Source organism: Atractosteus spatula, chromosome 13 (assembly GCF_055471065.1).
Source record: "Atractosteus spatula isolate fAtrSpa1 chromosome 13, fAtrSpa1.hap1, whole genome shotgun sequence".
Taxonomy (NCBI): Eukaryota; Metazoa; Chordata; class Actinopteri; order Semionotiformes; family Lepisosteidae; genus Atractosteus; species Atractosteus spatula.
In genome coordinates, this window is record NC_142718.1 from 18,087,343 (window position 1) to 18,113,039 (window position 25,697).

The 25,697-nt window shown below is 36.8% G+C and overlaps 1 protein-coding gene across 2 annotated transcripts in view; it reads left to right on the forward strand.

The window, feature by feature from the left end:
- Positions 1-25,697, forward strand: part of vps8 (VPS8 subunit of CORVET complex) — a 345,245-nt gene that overhangs the window by 204,117 nt on the left and 115,431 nt on the right. For both annotated transcript variants that reach the window (XM_088930095.1, XM_088930096.1), the window contains exon 42: positions 24,970-25,139. In XM_088930095.1, the coding sequence (XP_088786221.1) occupies positions 24,970-25,139 (170 nt within the window). The remainder of the gene's footprint in view (positions 1-24,969; positions 25,140-25,697) is intronic.

A 25,697-nucleotide genomic window follows, 5' to 3' on the forward strand; every position in this document is an offset into this window, starting at 1 on the left:
AGAAAAACATATTAATTAAAGCTGCTTTTTGTGTTGGCAGCACTAGTGCCACCTACAGATCCAGCCATTCAGAATGCGCCAGGGATACTATAGTAGTTTGCGGTTGAGCGGCTGCGCGAGAAAGCGGTACACTGCGGGAGACTGCAGCATTTTAGACATTTTCAGTAATGTGACTACAGTTCTTTGTAAAACTGCCAGGTGGAGCTGTAAAAGCTTAACGGGGTGTGTGGTGCTTTTGGGCTGTCACCAGAAAACGCTCGGTTTCGAATCCCGGTCAATGCTGAAGGGCAATAATTAGAAAAAGATAGAATTTAAGCTGTACACTTTTGTTCATTTTAAACCGTTATTATACTGTAGCCTGTGAACAGGATGTGCCTTTTTCAGGTATACATTCATATAATGAAAATCCAAAGGTAAATTTTGGTAGCAGAAAGCAGAAACAGTACTGTAATGTAATACTATTCATACAGTAATCTAGTGTACGCACAGTAGATGGTAGTGATAGCTAAATATGAAAATGTGAAAATGAAAATATGAATTCTTTAAGTAAAACAAAGGAGGTAAGAAGGGTTATTTTTACAATTGCCAGTAATTGGAGAACAGCATATCAATATGCCACGTGTAGAAACAATTTATTATTATAGCTTGTACTGTATGTGCATCTTTCACAGGTTTACATCCGCATTAAGAACATCTATATTTTGTACAAATTACAGCAACAAGTAATTTAACTTTGAATTTGGATTAAAAAAAATATTACACGCATACTGTATATATATAAATATTATATATTAAGATTTATACAGTATACGATCACACTGCTGTTCATTGCTATGTGCGCTACTGGTTCAGTATACAGTATGTAGATCTGACTTCCTGTGATTGCGTTCCTCAGTTTAACATCTGATACGTCCCCAGTAAACCAAGAGACTAACTGCTGTCGATAAAACAGCTGTTTTGCAATATTTCTCAGACTCCAAAGCCCGGCACAGAGTAAAATCCGCTAAACTGAAAGCCACAATGGACACCAGAATTGCCCACAATACAAACTCCAGTACTGTAATACCTGTAATACAAAGAACCACTACAAACAACGAGTCCCCAAAAATGCTACAATCCCACTATAGTTACGGCAAGGTGAAAGTGGGAAGTTGATTTTTTAAAACATTTTAAAGAAAATCAAAAATAGTGGCATGTTGCTGCTTAACTTAGACATTGCATGACTTTAAAGCTTAAACTTTAAACGGTAGAACCTCAATTATATTCGCCATTGTATTTCCAGTTCCAACAGAGTTCCCCCAAGCAAAACTGTCTATTCTACAGTTGAAACACAGCGGGGTGCAACACTCCTAGCTGTTGTGACAAATAACGTTTGTTAAAGTACAGAGCTGCGTTACATAAAGTGACTGCAATGGAATACGTAAAAGTTGATTCCAAGCTGAAAATAAAAAACTCGACGTGCCTACTCTATAACTCTTCAGTTTACAGATCATCCAAGATATTATTAATAATATCTTCCATATCGCATTAAAATTGGAACATTTTTACAAGTGTAAATTCACCAGTCTACCTATTTTCTAACCACCTAATCCAGAACAGATAGCAGTCTCACCTACACTATTTGGTTACATTTTTTATGATTTTGACAGACTTCAGAATGCTTCAACTGATGCATAAAAATGTAGCATAATGCATTCTCCCATTTTGAAGTCGCCTCTGGGATCCGCTTTATTCAAACTAAGGTTTCTAAAAATGCAACCAGGTACTAGATATTATTTAAATAAAAGCTGTGAAAATTTTCACAAATCGCAATCTTTAAAATGCCTGTGGTTTGAAGGCTCTATGTTATTTTTCACAAAGTTATTGACATCTGAAACATTGTGTCTCATAAATAGAAGTTTTAATAAGAGAAGGTTATGAAAACCAGATAAAACAAATGACTGTGAAAAAGATATAAGAAGTTTGAAATTATTATTAATAAATTAATACTGTTAATAATAATCAGACACATTATTATAGTTTCAGTGGTATTTTTAATACCACTTTGTTATTTTGTTATTATAATCTATACAAATTTGTTTTAAGGCTTGTTTAAAGGCTTGTGTTAAATTGCCCCACTGAATTAAGTGTTTTGAATTGAATTGAATGGAACCAGTTGAACTGGTTTTTACTCCCACTGTTGACAGTGTTCACAATTGCTCATTCACGTTTTTATTTCATTATTAATATCATTGAATATGTTATAATATATAAAAAACAACAAATTGTTAATATAGTGTACATAATATTTACTATTTTATTTTTTAAAAAGGAGTCTTTGTTAGAAAAAAACTTCTGCCCTTAGCAGGTATTGAACTAAAACACAGGAGAAATGAACAGCTTAATGTTTCGAAAGTAATCACGTGTGAATGAGTCAAATTAAAAATAAAAACGTTTATAAAGAAAGTAGACTACAGTAATACTACCAGCTATATAAATACATATATTATATTTAGATCCTTAAATTAATATCGTTATTAATTTCTTTAGATATCCCCATATTATATTCTCTATTTAGCGGATTCTAAAAAGTACACAATTTTTTTACTGCGATAACGAGCGCAAGTATTCATAGAAAAGGGTTAAAAGACATCATAATGTTTTATAAAGTTTATAAACTTAATATTGTCAGAATGAGCACGTCAAAACTTTTTCCAAAATAACCACAGTAAGTGACCAAGTGAAAGACTTTGATGCATAAAATGTTTATGAAGAAAGTAGAATACTGAATACTGCATTTATTATTTAAACTACCACTACCAGCACTATATAGTTTGTATAGTATATTATGTATATTCCTAAATTAATATAGTTTATGACATTCCTTTTATTTTTATGCTCAGCTATCAAATTTCCCTTTAGTTGTAAAAATCCCACATTAATATGCCATATTAAGCCGATTTAAACATGCATGGGAAAGAGATTAATGAAGCAATCATTTCACTCACAACTAATGCACCATAAGTGCCACCTGTCGGTCATTTTGGCCAGCCAATCACGTACTGCGGTATTCCATGGTATTCTGCAAATATTTTCCTGTGGTACTGGGTTTTACCACACATTTTGAATAGCTGCATCTGTATCTATCTGTTTTGAGTACTGAAAGGATGATTTTAGTACACCGCGCAAAATATAGTATAATGTGGTAGCTTTCCTATAACTTGAGATTTGACATGCGTTATAGACAACTGCATCTGTAAATCCCAATTTTGATTAAACACTATTTGTCCTTTAATCTGGCAGAATTTAGCTAATGTATGAAACAGGAGCTGCATTTTAAATGGTATAAGTAAAATATTTTCTTTCCATTTAAGTGTCTATACTTACAGTAAATGCTTTGCATGAAGCAAAGATTGATCAATTATAGATAAAAATGAAGGTTAGCCAGACACATGTAGGATGACCAGAAAAAATGAAATGTGAAATAAAAAATGTTATTATCAGTAAAGCTTTTAAATTAGAAATGTGATATAAAGGACAGCTTGGCTGCATTTGTAATTAATTTACTTTGTAAAAACAATGTATTGCTGCTTGGTGGTTAAAATATGAATTCATGCTTTTTTTCTTATACTTAGAATTGAAGAATTTTCCAAAAATAGTGCTGCTTCTTCAAGGCAAGTGAACTTCAGAACAAAATTACCATCAAAACATTTCTGATTGATTTTATGTTGTTAATGAGAAAAGGCAGGACTTAATCCTCTCTTTATCAGAACTTTACATGATGGGTTCTATCTGTTTTCTAGCAGCCCAAGGGACGTGGAGCAACTAATAAGTATTGTGCCCCTTAATGTAGGAAGATTACAAGCAAAATAACACTGACGCTTTTCTCTGTGTTCATTCACAGTTTACTGCAAGCTATTTTTTTCAGAATAAGTGATAAAATTAAAGTTTGTTTACAGTACCTGTGGTTGTGTTTGAAGAATTCAAAACATATGCAAGTTTATTGGGGTTCATTGTTTCTATAGAAATGGGTACCTCTCTGTTTCTTGTATACAGAATTACTGGTTTGAATAAGCATGTTGTTTTCTTTTTCTGAATTTAGAGGTACCAAATTCAAGAGTTATCTACTTCCCTTGACATTAGATCAATTTGTTCTCCATGTGTAAAAAAATTGATTTTGATAGAGAAAACATGCTGAATCCATGCCAGCTTGTTCAGTTTATTTCCATTTCAATCAACAGAGAAGAAGCATATCTCTAACAAAATCGCCACAAGTTTATGGTTGCTTTAAATCTGCTGGAGAGATTGTGGGATAAAGTTTTCAATGTAAAATTATTTTCATGTTTCTCCTTCTTAGTTTCCAAACAGTCACCGGATACTGGACCAAAGTAGGCTTTCAGTTGTATGGCTGGTTTTTGGTTGAAGAAAGTTGTCCCAAAACAGAGTTTCCATCCTTCCTTTGGATGTTAGCCTTGTGTCTGTTGAAAAACAAAACACAGCTTTACCTGTGTTTTATCTTTTACATTTATCTTTGATAGCAGTAACCCTGTTGGAAAGATATGTGTATCAGTCTCAGAAGTTATATTTGTTATTGTTAAACAAATTGTTTTAGGATCATGCAAATTCTAGTAACAACATGAAACTGAAAACCCTGCAGGTCAAGATTACAGGCCAGCACTGGCCTTCCTTATTCAGGTTTACTTTAAGCCAGGAATAGGCTGATATACAGAAAATGAGTATGCTTAGCTTCTGATATTCTGTGATCTAAGCTGCATCCCTAGAATCCCTAGAAATTCATACATTCTGATTTCTTCTGGCCATGGTATGGCCCTTGGATTGAGGAAGAACAGTCTTTTACTATTGTGTGGAATACCTGATTCTGCTGTTATCAGTTCAGAATGTCCTCTCACCCTGCAATTCAGGTACAAAAGGGTTGATTTGTCTAAAGATTGTTTGTGCAGCTGAGCTTTTAATGACTTGAATCGGGTCATTATTTTCTTAACTACACCAATTTACCAACTTCCCCTAGCTTTACAAGTGGTTTCAAGCCCCAGTTAGTTACCCAGCAGCTTTCATAAAATAAATCCTGTTATACACAATCAACAGATCACATTAATGAAAATGTCTGGCAACTTACTGTAGGAGCCTGTGCAGTTTTTATATAATTAAGTTCTGTGTCTTATAACTGCAATGAAGGACAGGGTATTTGAATTGGGTTTACTAGGACAGGTTCTAAAATATTTGATTATAGACTTAACTTTGATTTGTCTGTTCACATTGTATTCCAATTATGCAATCAAGTGAAACGTGCTATTTTAATTAAAGAATGGCTTGCATTTGAATGCGTTTCTTTCAGTTCTTCCCTAAACTTAATGATTCACTAATACAAATTCTTGAAGCTATTTTTCAGTTGTGGTAATAACTGTATTAATACATTATATTTTATTAATTCATTAAGAGCAAGCCACATACAAGAACATAATTGGGAAATTAGTTTATCAGAGCATCTTATATTGTATTTTTGGATCCACTAGTGGACATAAATGGAAGAGACTGGGTTATTTTTAGGTTTTTTTTTTAATTCATGTAACGTGTTCCTTTTTTCAGCTGAATCACATCCCATTGTAATTAAGGCGGCTATGCATTTTTCACAACCTACTGTAATTGTTTTAAAGTGCATTTCAGTCAGTCAGCCTTAAGAAGTCAAAATAGCCTTTCTCAGTAATCATTAAACACCCATTCCAACATGTTACTTAAATCAGTTCAGTTATACTTCCTCTTGTCACAAATGACATAATCGGCAGAGAAGATACTGTACAGTAGATGGGCACCATGGTGGCGTATGGTTAGATTTGCTGACTCACAGTGCCTTACAGCCCTGGGAGTTAAATTCCAGACCTGGCTTGCTATCTGTGCATCATATACATTTCTTCTGGGTGCTCCAGTTTCCTTCCACAGTTTAAAAACATACTGTTAGGTTAATTAGCTTCAGGAAAATTTGGCCCTAGGTGCGAGTGTATGTGTGTCTCTGTTTTTGCCCTGTGATAGAGTGGCGTCCCATCCAAGGTGTTCCCAGCCCTTCACCGATTGCTTGCAGTGATAGGCTCTGGCTTCCCCATGACCCTGAATTGGAAGGTCAAGTTCCTTGAAATACAAATAAAATACAAGTTTCTCATAATTAAAGCAATATTTACTGTGCTAATGAACCAGCTTAATCGATTGCATAGATAATTGATGGCGTAGCACTGAGGTTCAGAACTGTTATTACAAGATTAAAAAACAAGCGTTAGATAACTCCCACCTTTTTTGTATCATACAAATACACAAATTCTGTTAAAAATGCTGTGAGACCTCAAACATTTACAAAAATCCCAAAATGTGGAGTCTGAAAAGAGTGGCTTAATGAATTGTTTTAAGTACAGGACAAGATCATTTTGAGCAGAAAAAAACATGGTGATACACATCACCAAACATGGTTAATGGAAATATTTTGCAATAATAAGATTGTTCTCGGCAGGGTACAATACACACTTATGAGATAAATTAGGAAAAGAGGTTATTTATAAACATGACAAGCAGCACAGGACCTGACATACTAATATATCTTGATTCCCAGATGTGAAGCCGCTGGTAATTGAGAAACTAACAATGATTACTTGTTAGTGATAAATGTCAATTACTTAAGCACAAACATGGAACTTAGATATTTAAGAAGCATAGTGGCCTTTAAAATGTGACATCAATTAGCATTTTTTTAAAGTTCAGGCTGTGTATTTTTTGTTTTACCTTTTTTATGAACCACTGTTAGTTTACACACAAACATTAACATGTTCATCATTGAAGTACTGTAGGTGCTTATATGGCATAGACAATAGAAATTTGTATTTTAACTTGCTAGCTGAATTTGACTGATTATGTAATAAAACCTAGGTGGCCCTGTTGCACAGTGGTTAGCATTGTTGCCTTGCAGCGCCAGGCCCAGGGTTCAATTACTGGGGTGCGACCTGTGTGCAGTTTGTATGTTCTCTCCATGATTGTGTGGGTTTCCTTTAGGTGCTCTGGTTTTCTCCCACCATCCAAAACCATACTGGTATATTAATTCACTCCTCAGATAATTGGAGCTGGTGTGAGTGCGTGTGTGTTTGTGTCTGCATGTTTCCTGTGATGGACTAGCATCCTGTCCAGAGTGTATCCTGCCTTGCCCCCTTTGCTGCCAGGTTAGGCTCAGGGCAATCACGACCCTGTGCAGTGCTATTTTGATCACAGTATGAAACTAATCTGTAACTTGTTCTGTTATATGATGTTAACAGAAATCACTGTTCCTTTTAAAAAAATAGCTTTTTCAGTGATAGCCCCTTGTCTTTGAAAAACTCTTCCTGACCATGCTTAGAAACATACCCTCTGCTGATGTTTTTAAATCTTACCTTTAGACTTACAGTACTTGTTCTCGATGGCTTTTAATTCCTATCATAATTCTTTCTTTTAATTTAGCAATTTCTATTTTTCGGGAGATTCTTTTTATGCTTCTGTACATTTCTCATCTATAATTTATGTGAAGTGCCTTGAGAATACTGATTGAAAGGCACTATATACAAAATCAAATTAGTTTATTGATTGTTGCGTAACCTCAAAACGATACTTTGTATCTGTGAAGAACAATACAATTTCCAAGTTTCTACAAATGTGTTTTATTTTTGAGGAATGCAGCAGCTATTTAGAATGGAGATGAAAGTATTTTCAGTAGTCTGTAGAATTATAAAAAGAAGTTCAGCCTAGTGATTAAAGAGTTCAGTATATAGTATATCCAGGTGATTTCTTATAGCACACATATGCAGTTATGACAAACTATTCTCTTACCTCTATAAGCCACAGTGTAAGTGATTAGTTTAAAACAGTTCTGAATTGTGAATTAAACCTTTGAAGTCTCAAAACCCATAATTTAAAAATATGGAAAAATAGTTTTCTATTAACAGAGGTGTGACATTGGTGTCCAAATGGAAAAAAAAACACTTTGAAATAATACATTTAAAATGTCAAGTGCCATATGTGATACCCCATTTCAGAGCTTTACAAAACAGATAAATTATTAGTAGTAATCTACTACCTTCACACCACTCTTGAGCACCTGCATAACAGGAACACCTATGCCAGGATGTTATTTATTGACTTCAGCTCAGCCTTCAACTAGGGCTGGGCAATATGGCCAAAAACATTATCATGTTAAAGATTTTCATATCAGTCGATATCGATAATTATCACGATAAATGTGTAATCATTATTTCTTTCAAGTTTAAAGGCAGATTTTTTGTCCTGAATGAAAGTTGAAGAAACCAGACAGTTAATTGGTAAATTAAACAACTCTTTATTTTAAGAACACAACAAACACTTGCCAAACAGCAGAAACATTAAACAAATCCGAGGTAGAGAGTATTCAAGTCTTTTTTATATCAAAATATGCATGAGTAAAATTTACAAAATAAATATCTTAATAGAAAAATTAAATACTTCAGTGTGATAAAACACACATAGAAGATGGCTCAGACAGACTGCAAAGTTTAAAGTGCTCTGTTTTATGTCTGATCGTAAAAAGCCAAAATATCTCCAAATTACCGAAGTTGAATGACCTTTTCTATCAACAATGTCGTCGTCTTTCGAGCTGGTCGTTGGCAGCACTACGTTTGCTTCAGTGTCGCTAATTTCTCCACTCTAACTACAATCCTGTCAGCCACCACCGGGTGGGTAAACAACACCATGTTAGCTGCACGGTCTGCAACACGCACGCGCACTCGCGCAGTATTTTGTACGCATGCGCCTATCATGCGCAAAGCATAAACATATATATCGAACATTTATCGAACTTTTGTTAAAATTATATCGAGGAAAATTATATCGCGATAATTATCGTTATCGAATTATCGCCCAGCACTACCTTCAACACAATTGTGCCAGGCAGGCTGGTGGTCAAACGCAGGGGTCTGGGCCTCAGCAGCTCCATCTGCAACTGGGTCCTGGACTTCCTGACAGGCAGACCACAAGTGGTGAGGATTGGAAACGAAACCTCATTACTCTGATCCTCAACACAGGGCCCCCCCAGGGCTTCTGCCTGAGCCCATGGCCGTATTCTCTATTTACACATAACTGTGTGGCTAGGTTTAACAGCAAACGCATCATCAAGTTTGGTGATGACACCACAGTAATTGGTCATCAGCAACAATGACGAAACCACTTACAGGAGCAAGGTAGCACAGCTGGTGGAGTGGTGCCACAACACCAACCTCACACTTAAAAAAGGCAAAACAAAAGAGACTATTGTGAACTTCAGGAGGACGTCACACACCCATCATCATTCACTGGGCTCCAGTCGAAACTGTCAGCACCTTTAGGTTCCTAGGCATCCAGATCACTGAGAGGCTGAGCTGGTCAGGAACACTGCTGCCATCCTCACTAAAGCCCACCAGCACCTTCACTTCCTGAGACAGTTAAGGAAGTGGGGGATGAGCAAGACAACACTCTCCACTTTTTACTGTAATACGATTGAGAGTGTCCTGACCGGTGGTATTACGGTGTGGTATGGTGGAGCCACAGTACAGGACAGAAAAGCCATACAGAGGGTTGTAAGGTCCATGCGGAAAATCATAGGGACCGAACTACCCTTCATTGACCGGATACATCTCAACCACTGCTACAACCAGGCTCGAGCTACTTCGGGACCCAATTCACCCTGGCCACGATCTGTTTTCTCCCCTGGGTTCTGGTAGGGGGTATCGCAGTATCAGAACACTGACTAATAGATTCAAAAACAGTTTCTTCCCCCAAGCAGTCCGTATCATAAACAGCTCAAATTAGCACCTGCACTTTAAGGTACTGCACTGTTTGCACTATGTCCTGTCTTGGCTGTATTATAACGTCTATTGTCTAAATTTATTTGTCCATGTCTGTTTGTAATTTCTGCCTATTTTTTTTCTCTACTGTTACTGGGTACAGCTGAACGAGTAAGCATTCCAATACACTTGTTGTATATGGCAAATAAAAAATCTTGAATCTTGAATCTAGTAGAGTAGTTTATTGCCATATGTACGCATACATTGGAATTCCTAATTGGGCTGATCTTTCTGGACATACACAGTACAACAAACAACATTACATAATGTAGACAGTACATTACAAACAGAATAAATAATAACAACAGGAACAATAAATGTGTTGTAGACAATAAAAATGTAGTAGTGAGAAAAAACACAAAAAAACATGGTAGACCATGCAAAAAGTGCATAGAGCAGATGTGTATTGAGTCTGAGGCATTGCAGTTAGTTGTCTACTGCAGTGGGATAGAAGCTGTTCTTGAGTCTAGTGATCTGTGCTTTAATAGTGGGGTACCACTTGCCAGAGTACAGAGGGGAGAACAATCCTAAAAATAGAGATACAGTATTTTTATTTGCTCTTGAGATCAAAATAGGTAAACCGTCTTTAAAGTTGTTGGTAATTTTGAATTATAGTTTTGTTCAGTTTGCAAACTATTCATTCTTTTTGCACAAATCATTCCAGCGAGTCAAGATGAATCAATTTACTTTTACTTAGATCATTGATCATTGGAGTCGTTCGGCTCAGTGAGATGAAATTAACATTTTAGCAAAGTGAGTCAACACAAGAAATGTCATGGACATGATAAAGGTGCGTTGTTTCGTTAACTGTTACAGACTAGATACTGTAGTGCTGTTCCATTCAAGTAACTTGTTGAAACAAATGAACAGATCTTTAGAATCAAGTCATGTAAGTGAACTGGATCAATTACTAATAAATAAAAAAAAACAGCTGTAATGGAGGTATCCTATACATTGTCCGATTTTTCCAATGGTAAATCACAGTGTGAAGACACAAGAAACAAAGTAAAAGTAGGTTCAGTCTGTGTAAAATACAGAGGAAATCAATAGGAAAATTCATAATTTTGCTGGTACACTTTCACAACGGTATCGCAAGTTATACAATGCCAAGGGGACTCTTTTTCTGCATTCGTTTTTAATAAAACAAATCAAAAGAAACAAAGCATGTACCCAAGCCTTCATGTCCAGGAAAAAAAAAGAAAATCTTATTGTCTGCCATTAGTAGATGTCTTTGATAGTACAAACTTGCATTTCGGCAAATTTATTTTTTCACACGCTCTGTTCTTATTTTATTCTGATTGCATGATTTTGGGTCCATTATAGATTCAAAGACTTTGAATCACACATAATTAGCCTCCTGACTTTATTCCTTGAATTGCATTTTTTTAATAATTGAGGCAAGTGTTATCATTGGCTTCCAGTTTTGCCCTTTCAAAAACAATGCAGTGAGTCTTAACAGCAGGAGTGATTATGCCGGTAACCTTGAGGTGACGTTATCTATTTAAATGATGCTTTGTACTAACGAGCATTAAGTCCGCATGTTGTCTGAAGCAGTGCGCAAGGGGAGAAACTGAGATAATTATAATTACAATAGATGCTTCATTTTCTGAAATTACAAATGAATGTGTTCTTTCAAAGAATGATGGGCTAATTTCCACCCATGATAGGAGAGTCTCAAGTAAAAAAAAATGAAGTAATACGGTTTTTTTTCAGCTTGGTGCCTGTATTTCCTGGGGATGAAAAAATAACATTTGAGAATTGCAAATGACAACAACATGGACTTTACCAAAGTATTGTTTGAATCATAAGAGGAATAGCTTATGTTATTATTTCTAATTATAAATAATTGTCCTTTCCATACATGGATATTCAAGTGCTTACTACTGTTTTACAATATTTATTAATGAAATATTGTTTTAAAGAGTAATTTTCATTTTAAAAATGTCCCAAAGCACTGTAAAGAAAGCATAGAACAAAATATCACAAAATAAAATATACAATTAGGTAAAATCATATCAGCAATACTTCAAATGCCAAAGGTAAAACTTTATATCAATAGCAATGATAGAATGAATTTCAAACAGAAATTCAGCCACACTGATCTTGGCCCTTTTACCTTTAGTGCATAGTCTGGTAGAAACTGTAAGTAAGAGATTAGCGTGAGAGGACCAGACAATGTAAAATGGTATATATTCTGTATTAGAGGTCAGAAATATAACTGGGAGTGATTTTTTCCAATTTTGGACAGCCAAAAGGAGAATTTTATTGGAATTTAACAGGAGGGTAGTGCAGAGTCCAAGGTTTTATATGCCAGAATGAAACCTTGTTTGGGCCCCTACAAATCTGTAAATGTGGTCTATGTAAGGTTTTCTTACACATAATGATGCCCCTGCTAAAAGGGCATTACAGTAGTCCAGTCTGGATGTAACATAAAATTATGCTCTGTTTGCTCCTCCACAGGCATCGGCTGTTGGATAAAGATATTCACACAATGAAAGATATCCATCATGATAGTATAGTATAAACATACAGCTCAACAGTTAAAGTGCAATCAAAGATGACCCCCATGTTTTTATTTTGTTCAAAGACCATTATGAAATAAAGTATTCTACCAAAAGAACGATAATTTCCATTGCTGATCTTTCATGTTTTCTTCACCAAAGCATTTGTGATTGCATTGATATACATGCCAGTTCATTCTGAGATATCTTCTCTATGATAACACACAGCACCTGAGCTGCTGATACAGTACCATTACACAGTGAGACGTACACTTTAATGACAGTACAGTGGAAGTTATAATGACTTTCAGTAATGCCATGGATCACAACCAAAAGCAGTTCAGATTATTTAATTCATTGTTGTGCCAAGACATTCATTTTTTCAATGTGGGTTTGAAAACAACTTTGGATTTAAAAAAAATCATTAATCTACTTCTGCTCTTTAGAAGATTTAAACTGTGGTAAATTAGTAGTTTTAATGTTATAGTTGGTACTTACCTCAGTTTTGTTGCTGGTTGATACCTTCAGTCACTTGGTTCAGGTGCTTGTAAATTCACTGTATCCAAATGAGGTTGCATGTAATAATGGCATGTAATTGTTAGTATTAGCATTTAAAGGTCAATGACTTAGTGCTCAATAACCATTTAATTGCTGTAAGAAGATCCAAGAACAGTACAATGTCATCCTTAATGATTATTATACATTAAATCGTGCTTTGCATTATAAAAATACCTTTTCCCTTATTTGCTCATTTATCTGCAACCTGTTTTCACACACTATTAAACCATGGTGCTTGGTTTCCTGCATATTATGTCAAACAGTGATTTAGTTAAAATGTCTTTGTCACATTCTGTAGTACTGACTTGGTTGCTTCAACTTTCTGCTGACATATACCAGCAACAGCAATTCAAGGGAGAGTTCAGAGAGCCTGCATTGCAAAATGGTTTGCATAAAAATCTCTCAAAAATGTGAAATGCACAGATGCAATTTGGTCTTGTTCAGCATTTCTCAAGCAAAAAATGAGTGAATTAGTTGTGATATCAACGCACTACTCAATTTAATTTACTTTACTGTATGTATCATTCCACCACAGAAAAAATAAAAAAAACATTTTAAAAAGGAATCCGAATTCACCTGCCTGATAGACTTTCTGAAGTACAATAATCACATATCTTTCCTGACAGCAATTAACAATTCTACATGCATGGTAATACTTTTCTTTTTATGTTTAGAGCCACACTGATCAAAAGTAAAATCAGTATTGTGACAACGAGAACAGTATGCCATTGGAAGCTTTATTGAAATTTCCATGCTATGTTTAGCTCACTAATAAAGCAATTGCGGCATGGTTTACTTTGAGTAAATGATTGGCAGTTAGAGCTTTTTGTAATGTCTGTAACCGCTAATTGCTATGCGTATGGCTGCTTAATTGGTGAGCTCTCAAAACAATGTTTCTGCTCTTTCTGATTATACCGGCCCTAAATCTGTCCAACTTCTTGTTGCATTGTAGTTATAATTTCTTCATTGTTCTTCTGCTCACTATGGGAATTACATATGTTACAGTATGTCACTTTGTCAGCTGGAGAGAGAGAAAAGCAGTCTCGCTGTTGTTCTTTGACTTATATTTCAGGGTAACATTTCATTATCCTTTTATCTTTGCCAGATCTTCAATAAGGAAAGTTTCACCTGACAGCATGAGTGACATTGATGAGACCTAACTATAGAAATGGCTATTGTTTTTAGTGTTACATGTTGCTTTTCCTAGCATATTAGAGAAAAATGTCTTTGCTTGGGATGGGAAGCATGTTCTAATACCATTCTCTTCACTCAGTGATTATCTTCTATTGTCATGCCTCTCTGTGCCTCTGTTGTTTTTTTTCTTGTTGCACATATGTTTTGCTCATCCTTAGAAATGGCCTGCAAAACAATGCTTAAATATAGCACAATTTAATCTTACTTTAGAGACTACATAAATATTTTTGATATTTCATGCTGGACTTCAATCAATAAGTGGTCAAATTGTATGCTTTTTTCTAGAACTATTTTTGTTTTATATGTTGCATTAATATCAAAATATGTTATACTCATAACAAATAATGTGTATGTATTTTGTTCTAAAATGACAGCAGCCAGCAGTTGCCAGCAGCCATATCACCCTGCAACTCACAACTGGCAACCCACTGAAGCTAAGCAGGTGTGAGCCTGGTCAGTACCTGGATGGGAGACCTCCTGGGAAAAACTAAGGTTGTTGCTGGAAGAGGTGTTAGTGGGGCCAGCAAGGGGTGCCTTCCCTGCGGTCCATGTGGGTCCTAATGCCCCAGTACAGTGACGGGGACACTATACCATAAACAGGCGCTGTCCTTCGCATGAGACGTAAAACTGAGGTCCTGACCCTCTTTTTCTCGAAAAGATTAGGGGTGTAACCCTGGCGTCCTGGCCAAATTTCCCATTGGCCCTTACCAATCATGGCCTCCTAATAATCCCCATCTATGAATTGGGTTCATAGAGTTCTCTCATTGGGTTCTCTCTGCTCTCCTCCTCACTGATAGCTGATGTGTGGTGAGCGTTCTGGCGCACTATGGCTGCTGTCGCATCATCCAGGTGGATGCTGCACATTGGTGGTGGTGGAGGGGAGTCCCCATTACTTGTAAAGCGCTTTGAGTGGAGTATCAGAAAAGTACTATATAAGTGTAAGCAATTATTATTATTATTATTATTATTATAAAATGTGGAAAAGAACCAATTGTATTTTCATGAAGATCCTGTTTCATATAGAGTGGCATTACAAATGCAAGAAATGAGTATCCGGAGCTATAGCATTTGTTATAGTTTTAATGTCTCATTAAGGTCATGTTTTCATATTACTTTTATTGTAATAAAGTTGCTCATCTAGGAGATGGTGCTCATTCCAAGAGCAAATTGGGCTCTGTGATTCAGTTGTCACAAGTTTAAACCAGGCATAGATTTTTACTAGCATACTTTGAATGAGATTCCCCGGATGGCAAATCAAAACTGTCTCAATGCCCATTGTGAGATGAGATTGTCATTGGTCAGCTCAGAGCTCTGTCAGCTCCGTGCAACTTCTCAAGTGTGTGACTTTCTTGAAGTGAAATAACCAGAGAATGTTCTAATTCTGCAGTTGGTTCCTGATATTCATCACTGTAGAGTTTATAACGTCAAAAAAAATTGCTCAATGCGTGGATGATTTGCAGATGTCTGTCCACTCTATGCTGCTCTGTACATGTAGGTACAGACCTTTAATCAAGAGATGAAGATGTAGCTGGAAATTTCAGATTGGTTTAATCTTTAATAAAAAGTGGTATATTTGAACAAAAAAGTTATCACTAAGAGAACTAGAAAATAACAACTTTTTGTGAGCTTAAGAACAGTTGAAAAGGCTTCATTTTGTGCATGGTGGATAAAGAGATTCCTTTGAATAGACTAGTGGGTAACTGGACTCATAACTGATAGGTTCAAGTTCCCACTGTGAACACTGCTGTTGTTCTCTTAATCAAGTTACTTTACCTTAGTTGCGCTAGTCCACCCAGCTATAAGTTGTCTTGAACCTGCTTGGAACAACATTCTATCCATTGGGAGGAAATACATGATTGCAATCAACGCTATCTGTCAAAGATCCCCCTTTCTGGTAGCGTGGCAAGGGGTCTCCACATGAACTGTAATTGTAACTTCTCCGGGTAGCAGTGGCAATAATATCTCTGGTCGGTTGGCCAGGTGCGCTCATTAGCCGTCTTCTTACTTACAGGTGTCCCGACCCGGAAAACGACTGAGGCTGCTACCAATATTATCCCGCCATAAGCCTTCTCTGATTTCTTGTGCCTAACGAAAACCTTTATCTCCGAACTGTCTTTTAAATACTCACTGTTCCAACAAAAGGTGGGGGTTCCTGAAAAGACAGCCTCTGATTGCCCCAGGAACTTCTTTTATAAGAGAGCTACAGTCTCCAGGTGCAGCCAATTCAATGATTTCCTCGTGAGAATCTGAAGAATGTGGTTCTCCTAAATTAGATGACCCCTCCGTGTTTCCACGTGTTTCTAACCCCTGTTTTGCTACACTATGGTAACCAGAATGAACTCTGTCTAATGAACCTCTGTGCTCTGATATGGACTTTGCCATAACACGGATAAAGAGCCATGAATGGAGCATCCAGAACAATGACGTGTGGTGAAATGAGCTTCTGATTCTCTCACATTCTCCTAGAGACTTATATACAGTGCAGCCCAGAATTCAGGGCCGATTGGACAAACAGTTGGTGGTAATAACGTTTGTAGGCTATGTAAGGGAAACTGCCAATACCATAGGCCAGGTTTGCTTGTGATTGCCCAAAACTAATAAATAAATAACAAATAGTCTAGTTTGGACCAATTGCATACACCTAATGATGTGTGATGTTAATCTACTATTGAAATCACGAAGGAAGCCAGTTCTTAAATAGTATTAAATATGTGGAAAAAAAGCTCTGCTTCAGATCTAAAATTATATGGTTGGTGACAGGCAGATATCATTGGCAGTCATCTTTGTGCTTCAGGTGAGGAGTTTTGTTAAAGATAAAGGCGCATAACAATTAACAACATTGCCTTGCCTTTGTACTATATACTTATGCATATATCCAGTGCTTGGTCCAAGAATTTTCCATTTTGCAAATAAACGAGAGACCATATGACACAAATTAAAAGGTAAATCAGGTTATAATTTCAAGTCAAAAGCACTAACTTGATCATTAATTCTAAACTGTACACACTGTATGATGATCACAGATAGAAGACTCCACTGTATATCACACTTAAATCCTCTGCTAGGGAAATATAGTACTTCAAAGTACAGTACACTGCCTCAGAGAAGCTGATTGTATGTACACGTGTCTGTCTGTGAGTGGGGGGGTGTTGAAGAGGAAGTTCTGTACCTCAGTCCTGATAAAGCGGCGCTGCAGATGCTACCATGACAAATCTGCATTTACTGATGGTTACACTTACAAAATTGAAATAGAGTGGCATCAGCAATGCTTGACAAGCGTAACTTCTTTAAAGTGCTGGAATTATGTCTGAAAATTGGAGTTGGGCACCTTCTGTAAATCTGCTTCAGACAGCTACTGATCAACCCAGATCAACAAACTCTGTATTCTGGAGAAGCTCTGGAAATGTATGGTAGACTGCAGATAGTGTGCTAAAAAATGAGATTTTATGTAAGATATATAACATTTAGATGTTCTGTCTTATCTTTGTTTGGAATTAATTTATTTTAATGAGGCTTTGTGTAGCCAGTCACCTTCATGAAGGGTACATGTTCAAACTTTAATAAAACAGTCATAATCCTTTACAGTGGTTTATCTAAAAGATACATAGATATTCAGCTATTGTTAAGCTATATAAACAGTTTAAAGCTTTTTCTATCATTTCTATATAAGCATTCTTTTAAAGTATAAAGTATGCATGGTGTTCATTTTAAGTTTCCTTGCTGTTTTTAAACATCAAATGTAGACTTCACACAGTGATAATTTTGTGAAGCCTTGGCAACCTATTGTTGTTGGCTTTTTTCTTTTTCATAAGAATATGTAAGCCATGAAGGAATACTTTTCTCTAATATTTTTTTTTCAAAATGAGGAAGTAGCATATGATTCTATGGAGAAAGATTGTATTATATTGGAGTTGTATTGGTTATCAGATTGTTTTGCTTTATTTAGTACAATAAAGATAAAACAGCTGACTTAACTGGTGATTTGAATAAGATGTGGTTAAAGTCAGTTTTTTGACAGAAGGCCGGTGTTTCTAGCTTTTACACAGTTCTGTCACTATTTTATTTCTCTAGCATATGATTACATTGTCTCTTTCATCTATGTCTAATCACCTTTAAAATAATGAAGTTTGGATTTTATAAACTTCTTTTTATAAGGAAGTTTTCTACATTTCTGAATGTTAACTATTTTAAAACAAGAAAGACACCACTTAACAATTTTAGGGTATTTTAGAAGTGTATAACAGAAGAATGATGCTAAAAATGAATAAAATATGTGCCGGACATTAGGTTTTGAAGAAATATGGAGGTAACCTTAGAGTGGGTTTTTAGGTTTTAACATTTTTCTTCCTCTTGTCTTGATTAAAAGAAGGCTGCACAAGGCCTACAATTACTTTTTAAACCACTTATCCCGCACAAAAGTAAAAACCTAAAACTTTGTTTCTGTGATAGTGCTGTTGAAAATTAATCCAGTCCACAAAAGATATAAATTGGCAAGGCTCTGTCAGAGAAGTTCATTTATCAGAAGGCTTTTTTATGTTTGGAATTTTGTGTGCACAGAGTATTAACTATAGAAATTATAAATTGTACCTGCAGACAATCCTTATATGAAGTGCACATTATATAGCGGTTCACAAATAATTACTCCATATACAAAAGGAAAGAAAGTACATGAAACAAAATGATATTGATAGAGTGTTATACTCAGGAAAGGTTTCACTTTAAGAACATGAACTACCATGTTGGTCTTGCTGTTGCAGTGAATTGCTGTTATTATAAATTACCATTCATGATATTGCAGTGGTCCTGCTTTATTTTCCCGAGCTGTTTTGATAGATGAGTAAGGAAGGACAGGAGAGTGAAATTGCAATGTGTCCGCTCTCAGATTTCTCCATGCTCTACCACTGCAAGCTTTGGAGGGCAAAAGCTGTTTGCTATTGCCAGTGGCAAGTACACATCACAGATTGCTATCCTACTTTAGGCAATGTTGCACATGTGACTCTTCAACTGTAGTGGAGAAAAAAACGTGTGAGAATATCAACCATGAATATACATTCCAGTGTAAGGGTAGGATAGCACCAGGTTTAAAGTATTTTGGCTCAAATTATTGCCTTTAGAGTGAAGCAGAATTGGCAGGTTAAAGGACTCCCATATGGCTCAATCCAAAAGGGCATCTACATGGAGAACATGCGAGGCCCTTTTGTCCTGAAATCACTAGGTAGAAATAGGTGACCAAGCTCTCCTGATTTTGGGCAGACTTTAAGCTTGCCAGGGTTTCCAGTGTTTGGCCATCAACAGCATTCCCTTTAGCTGGTCTGGTTAGTTTGAAATGTTAAATTTCAAGTGTTAAATTTGAGAGCTGTGTCATTTTCTCCACATGATGGGTGAAGCACTGTAGCAGCAAGGCCTATTATTTAACTTAGAATTAAGTGTTATTAAAGATTTCTTAGAATTTTTGTGTGCCTTGACCAAGCACCCTGGTGTGTTCTATGGATGGCACAGGAATAGGGGTAAAGAGGCCCCTTTGATAAGAGACATTGTAAAGCTGATCAACGAAATTAGACAATTTGACATCCAGAATATCCAAGTTTATTTTGCATAAAAGCCATAGCCAGGACAAACTAAGTTTCCTTGTCTAACTTGTGCCTAGATCTCAAGTAGACAAACTGTGCACAGACTGTTTGTAAAGACCAAAGTCAGCAAGATACTACTTTGGTAGAGCTGCTTAAGGTAAACGCATGCTGTTAGCCAATGCAAAGCAAAAGCTCTTTCTTTCTCTTCTCTGTCGGGACCCTCCCTGCACAACGATGCTGCTAGGGAAATCCAGACTAGTTCCATATGTCAGCACTAAGTTTAAACTCATCAAGCATATTTGACTAATTGTTGAGTAAAACGTATTTACATTAAAATTCTCTAGCACCCTGGTTTTCAAACTATGGTACTTGTGGTACGCAGCGTGCCCCCAGGTGGTACGCCAGATGACTTAAATTTGTTTGAAAAATTGGGACAGGTTTTCAAATTTTCTATTTTAATAAAATGAGTTTATGTGTCAAATATGCAGCCTACATACTGTACTACGATACAGTGCGCTAATACTTGAGTGGACACAAGAGCTGCTGTGTAATTCTGTACCATTGTATAGGAATGCGTGCTACGAACATAAGCGGCCAATTATATTTAAAACATGTTATCTCCAGCAAATAGGGAGGTAGGAGAATTTGCGTGATTTTGGAACACTGGCAATCTTGTAAGCACGGGAAAGCATAGAAATGCATGCTACAAACGTAACTGACCAATTGTATTTAAAAAAAGTTATCTTTAGCAAATAGGGAGTTTGGAGAATGTGCATGGTTTTGGAACACTGGCAATCTTGTGAGCACAGGAAAGCGTGATAGATAACAGAAACAATTTAAGGAGTGTTTTAGGTTAATTTGAGAAAAATACACTGAACATCTCCGTGTTTTGCTCCCATGCGCATGAAATAAAAACTTCCTTTAACTTCTGAGATGGACTCCTGAAACAGAAACGGGTAAAAATGCAAGCTTGCGGATTCCTAAAGCAGGTAAGCCCAACACTGTTTGTGAAGAACTTTGTTTACCGTTGGCAAAAGAGCTGAAACGTATTGTGTGGAGAAACAGCTGCTAAATAGCTCGACCTGCTGCCCCCTTCGAAAGACACAGCCACTCATAGAATTATTAATATGGCAGATAACGTCAAACGTACGCTGATAGAGTGCGTTAAGTTAAACAGATGCTTTTCACTGCAATTAGATGAGTCTGTAGATGCCTTTTGGCCGATTTGCTTGTTTACGTTAGATTCGAGTTTCAGGGTATGTCCCATGAGGACTTTCTGTTCTGTAAGACGCTACCAACAGGAACTACATGAGAGCACATATTTCAGCTTCTAAATGAATTTATTGAAGAGAATGGCGTCGACTGGATGACATGCATAGGAGTTTGTACAGACGGTGCTAGAGTGATGACAAGCCGACACAGCGGTGTAGTTGCACGAATTAGAGAGGTTGCTCCAGATATGAAGTGGATGCACTGCAGCATCCACCACTTGGCCTTGGCCGTCAAGAAAATGGCTGAGGATTTAAAATCTGTTAGACTCTGTGGTGAATTGTATCAAGGCTCAACCAATGAATTCACATCTGCTTTGCTCAACTAAACAGGCTCACCCCTGATGGTGCTTTTTTAGTGTTGTTCCTGTTGTCATTCTGTAAAGTGCTTTGATAAGCCACCTTTAAAGGCACTATATCAAATAAAGTTTATTATTATTATATTTATTATATGTGTGTGTGCGTGCGCGCTCATGTTGGTCATTGAGATTTTCTGTGGTTCCCATGAGAAGATGACTTGTAGGTGGTACTTGGATACTTTGGTTTGATCAGGGGTGGTACCTTGTCCAAAATGTTTGAGAACCACTGCTCTAGAACTATTATTGAAAACACACAATTTATGTTTAGTTCACAATAGTAAATGCATATTTACATGTGTCTGAGAACATAAATGTGATTTGGTTTTATGAGGCTGAAAGAACCAATGAGTTAGACTATAGTCGATGTGTATTTTAACTCTGAAGTTATTAACTGACCGTTGTAATCCGTTCAACATTCAAATCACAGAAGATCGTTTCATATATAGATTCTGTTTGTTGTTTGCAATGCATGTTTTAGTTATTCTCAATACAATTAAATCCGTGTGTGAGACTGTAAATGTTTATATTTCATTGTTTCCTAAAAATCAAGTACTCTCACAATTAACTGCTATAATTTGTATTTGTTACAGCAAATTAAAACCCCCTATCTCCTAAGTCACTCTAGGGTCACAAGGTTTACTAAAAAAGACACAGAAATGTACTGTGCATCTTTTGGATTGTAAACTCATCAAAATAATTTTACACCCAGATACATTTTGGTATTGCAGAGAGATCAGTTAAATCAGTGCAAACAATTACAAGATGGGTTTTAAAGGCCTTTGCTGTCCTCAAACTTCATGCTGCAGTGCTATCAGCCGTTTATCATAATTTGGTTTTTATCTCAACAAATTGTTGTACTTTGACTCCGTTTTGTGTAACAGGCTTGCACAGTATGCGTTAACATTTCCTCCAAAGACTGATCAAAGCTGATCAAAGGAGCTGTGACATCTCTTTATGACAGTTTCCATCAAATATGACCTGATACCATTTCTTTAAGTCTTTGATTTGAATCACATCATTTCAGCACCGATCGAGCAATGGAAAATGTATTAGCTATCCATGTTTCTCTAAAATCATTGAACAAAACACACAGCGAAAGTGCATTGCCATTCATGCTACTTCATTACAAATTGAGAAATCAAATCACTGCTATTTGCATCACATTATTTGTTCAATGGAAAGCCTAAACATAAAAAGAGAACTAATGGAAGGTTTTCAATTAAAACAAGAATATGTAACAGAAATGTTAATTCATTGTCTGCTCTTTCTCCAGCCTAATTGCTTTTTTAATCTTCTGAAATTGTGGAACCACAATAAAATAATTTGCAAATAATATAGTTGCAAATCAGCACCGAACGGTAGTTGTTGGAATACACCCACTTCCCTTGTTATGTAAGGGTTCCAATCTGCAAGTCTTTATGTAACCCAAATTTTATGTCAGTCTGAAGCAACCCTTTATTAACTGTACTGAACATAGAGAATTACCTCCCAATATATTGCACGGGTCCTCCTTTATTTCTGTAGCTTTGTCACTAAGTGAGGAAGGAGGGACAGGAGAGAAAAACTAAAGGCCTACAGGGATTTACTTTCTTTTAATGGTTAAGAGGCAGCTCCGTGAAATTGGCCCCCCTACAAACAGCAAAAATGATAAAACCCCTCTCATTCGTTAGTGCTGCGTTTGTGCCGGTTTGTTCTACTTTCGTTTCCGAGATATAGCGCCTTGTTTTTTCGGGGTCATGATGTCACTCAGCCCCCCTACAATGTCGTAGGAGAACCAGACTGGTCTCCTTCGTTAATGCTGCATTTGTGCTGGTTTTTGCCATTGAAAGTAACTTCCTCGCTGCTTTCGTTTTCGAGATATAGCGCCTTCTTTGCCTTCTTTCGTGGGGGTGTGACATCACTCAACCTGCCTACATCGTCTTATGGGGAACCAAACTGGTCTCATTCATTAGTGCTGTGTTTGTGCCGGTTTGTGCTGTTTAAAGAAACTTTCCAGGTGCTTTCTTCCCCAAGATATAATGCCTTCTTTTTCAGGAGGTGACCTTGCCCAGCCCCCTTAGAACGTCGAAGGAGGACTGGACCGGTCTCATTAGTTATTTCAGCGTTTGTGCCAGTTTGTGCTGTTGAAAGTAGTGTTTGTGCTGCTTTCATTCCCGAGATATAGCGCCTTCTTTTTCAGGAGATCACGTGACCATGCACAGCAACCTTGACCTCTAGTGACCCTGTCTACCAAGTTTAAGCGTTCTGTTATTGGTGCCAGAGTAACAATTCTGCAATTTTGTTTCTCTGTTTGCCCGGGTGGGGGGCGGCGGTGGATTTTGTATTTAATATCAGTATCTTTTGCGCATTTCTGAGAACAGGAAAATTAAAGTGGTAACCAATATCGTACCCTAATCAGAAAACCTGTGGGTATAGCCTCAAAAAGCGAACATTAGCAAACAATTGCATGTAACTCTACAATTAACCTGTACCAGAATGATGGAAAGAGAAAAGTATGGAGGAAAGATGGAATTGCTCATGATCCAAAACATACCACCTCATCTGTGAAACATGGTGAAGGTAGTGTCATGGCTTGGGCATGTATGGCTGCCAGTGGAACTGGCTCATTTGTCTTTATTGATGTGACTGCAGACGGCAGTAGCAGGATTAATTCTGAAGTGTACAGAAGCATCTTATCTGCTCAGATCCAACCAAATGCTTCAAAACTCATTGGATGACGCTTCACCTTGCAACAAGACAATGATCCCAAACCTACAACTAAAGCAACTATGAAGTTTTTCAGGGCGAAAAAGTGGAATGTTCTTGACTGGCCAAGTCAAACACCTGACCTGAATCCCATTGAGCATACATTTCACTTCCTGCAGACAAGACTTAAAGCAAAAAGACCCTGAAACAAGCAGGAACTGAAAATGACTGAATTACAGGCCTGGCAGAGCATCACCAGGAAAGATACTCAACTTCTGGTGATGTCTGTGGGTTGCAGATTTCAGGCAGTCATCAATTGCAAAGGATTTACAAACATGCCAAATTTTCTTTAAGATTATGTTAATGTGTCCAATTACTTTTGGCCCCATGAAATAGGGGGACTATGTATAAAAAGGGCTGTGATTCCTATATTTATACAGAAATTCAGAAAATTTCTGAAAACTTTCTAGCACCACTGTATAAAAAGGGCTGTGATTCCTATATATGGTTAACCCAATATAGACGTAAATACCCTCAGATTAAAGCTGACATTCTACACTTTAACCTCATAGTCATTGTTTCATTTCAAATCCAATGTGCTGGAGTACAGAGCCAAAACAGCAACAATTCTGTCACTGTCCAAATACCTATGGGCTGCACTGTCTGTCAGAAAATACTCAGAGTATACAAAGAAGCCAAGTAATTCATTTTTATGTTTTCAGGTTATGTGGCATCTATGAAGATGGAAAATTGTGTTTTTGTATAGTTTTTAATGACTGGGTTTCCTTTTTTGCCATTTATATTTATTTTTCATCACATTTTCAGGAAAACATGAGATGATTCAATGTTATAGCACAAATGATATACAGTACCATTTTGAATTGAAATTGGGATTTTACAGTCAAGCTGGAAATTAGCCCTTCAGGCTCTGGTCTCTTTTCATTTGCCTGTTTTCTTTCTGTGTATTTTGGCAGACCCTTCTAGAGACCACCACCAGTCTCCTAAACCATGACCTGCACTGGTCCTTGTCTAACCTGCGGGCCGCCGTGAGCCGTGGCCTTCACCCCCGTCTAGACCATTGCAGCATCTGCCTCCAGCAGTACAAGAGAAGGAGTGAGGGTGAGGAGGAGATCATCATCTTCAGGTAGGGCAAGCTGTCTGTGCCGTGGGTGCAGGAAAGCCTTAGGCTCTCTTTTAATCCAATCCCTTTGTATTTTATGATTTTTTTTACCAGTCTACTTTTCTTCTCTATGTTTAATTTGTACTGAATATCAATAATATATTATATCAGCATGCCGGGTTAGGCTACCATCATCCCCTGTGACTCCGTACTAGATAAAGCGGTTTAGAAAATGGATGGGTGGAATTATTGTCTTAATTGTGTTTATCACCCTTCATAATATCTCATAATGGTATAAGCAGAAAAGCTGAGACACAGAAGCATTAAATAAAGCAGACACTAAGAAAAATAAACATGCAGTGCCATTAATCACCTACAATAGCCGTGATATTAAAAAATGCCTTTTCAACCACTTGAAACGCAAAAAAAAATAGTCAGGGGTCATCTGTTCTGACACCCTAGCTGTCTAAACAGTTGTTACCTTGGAAACCAAACATGCTTTAATTGAGTATGAGATATGTGAATTGAGAAATTTGGAGTCAAATGTTCTGATTAACCAAATGAAAATAATGATGTGTAGCT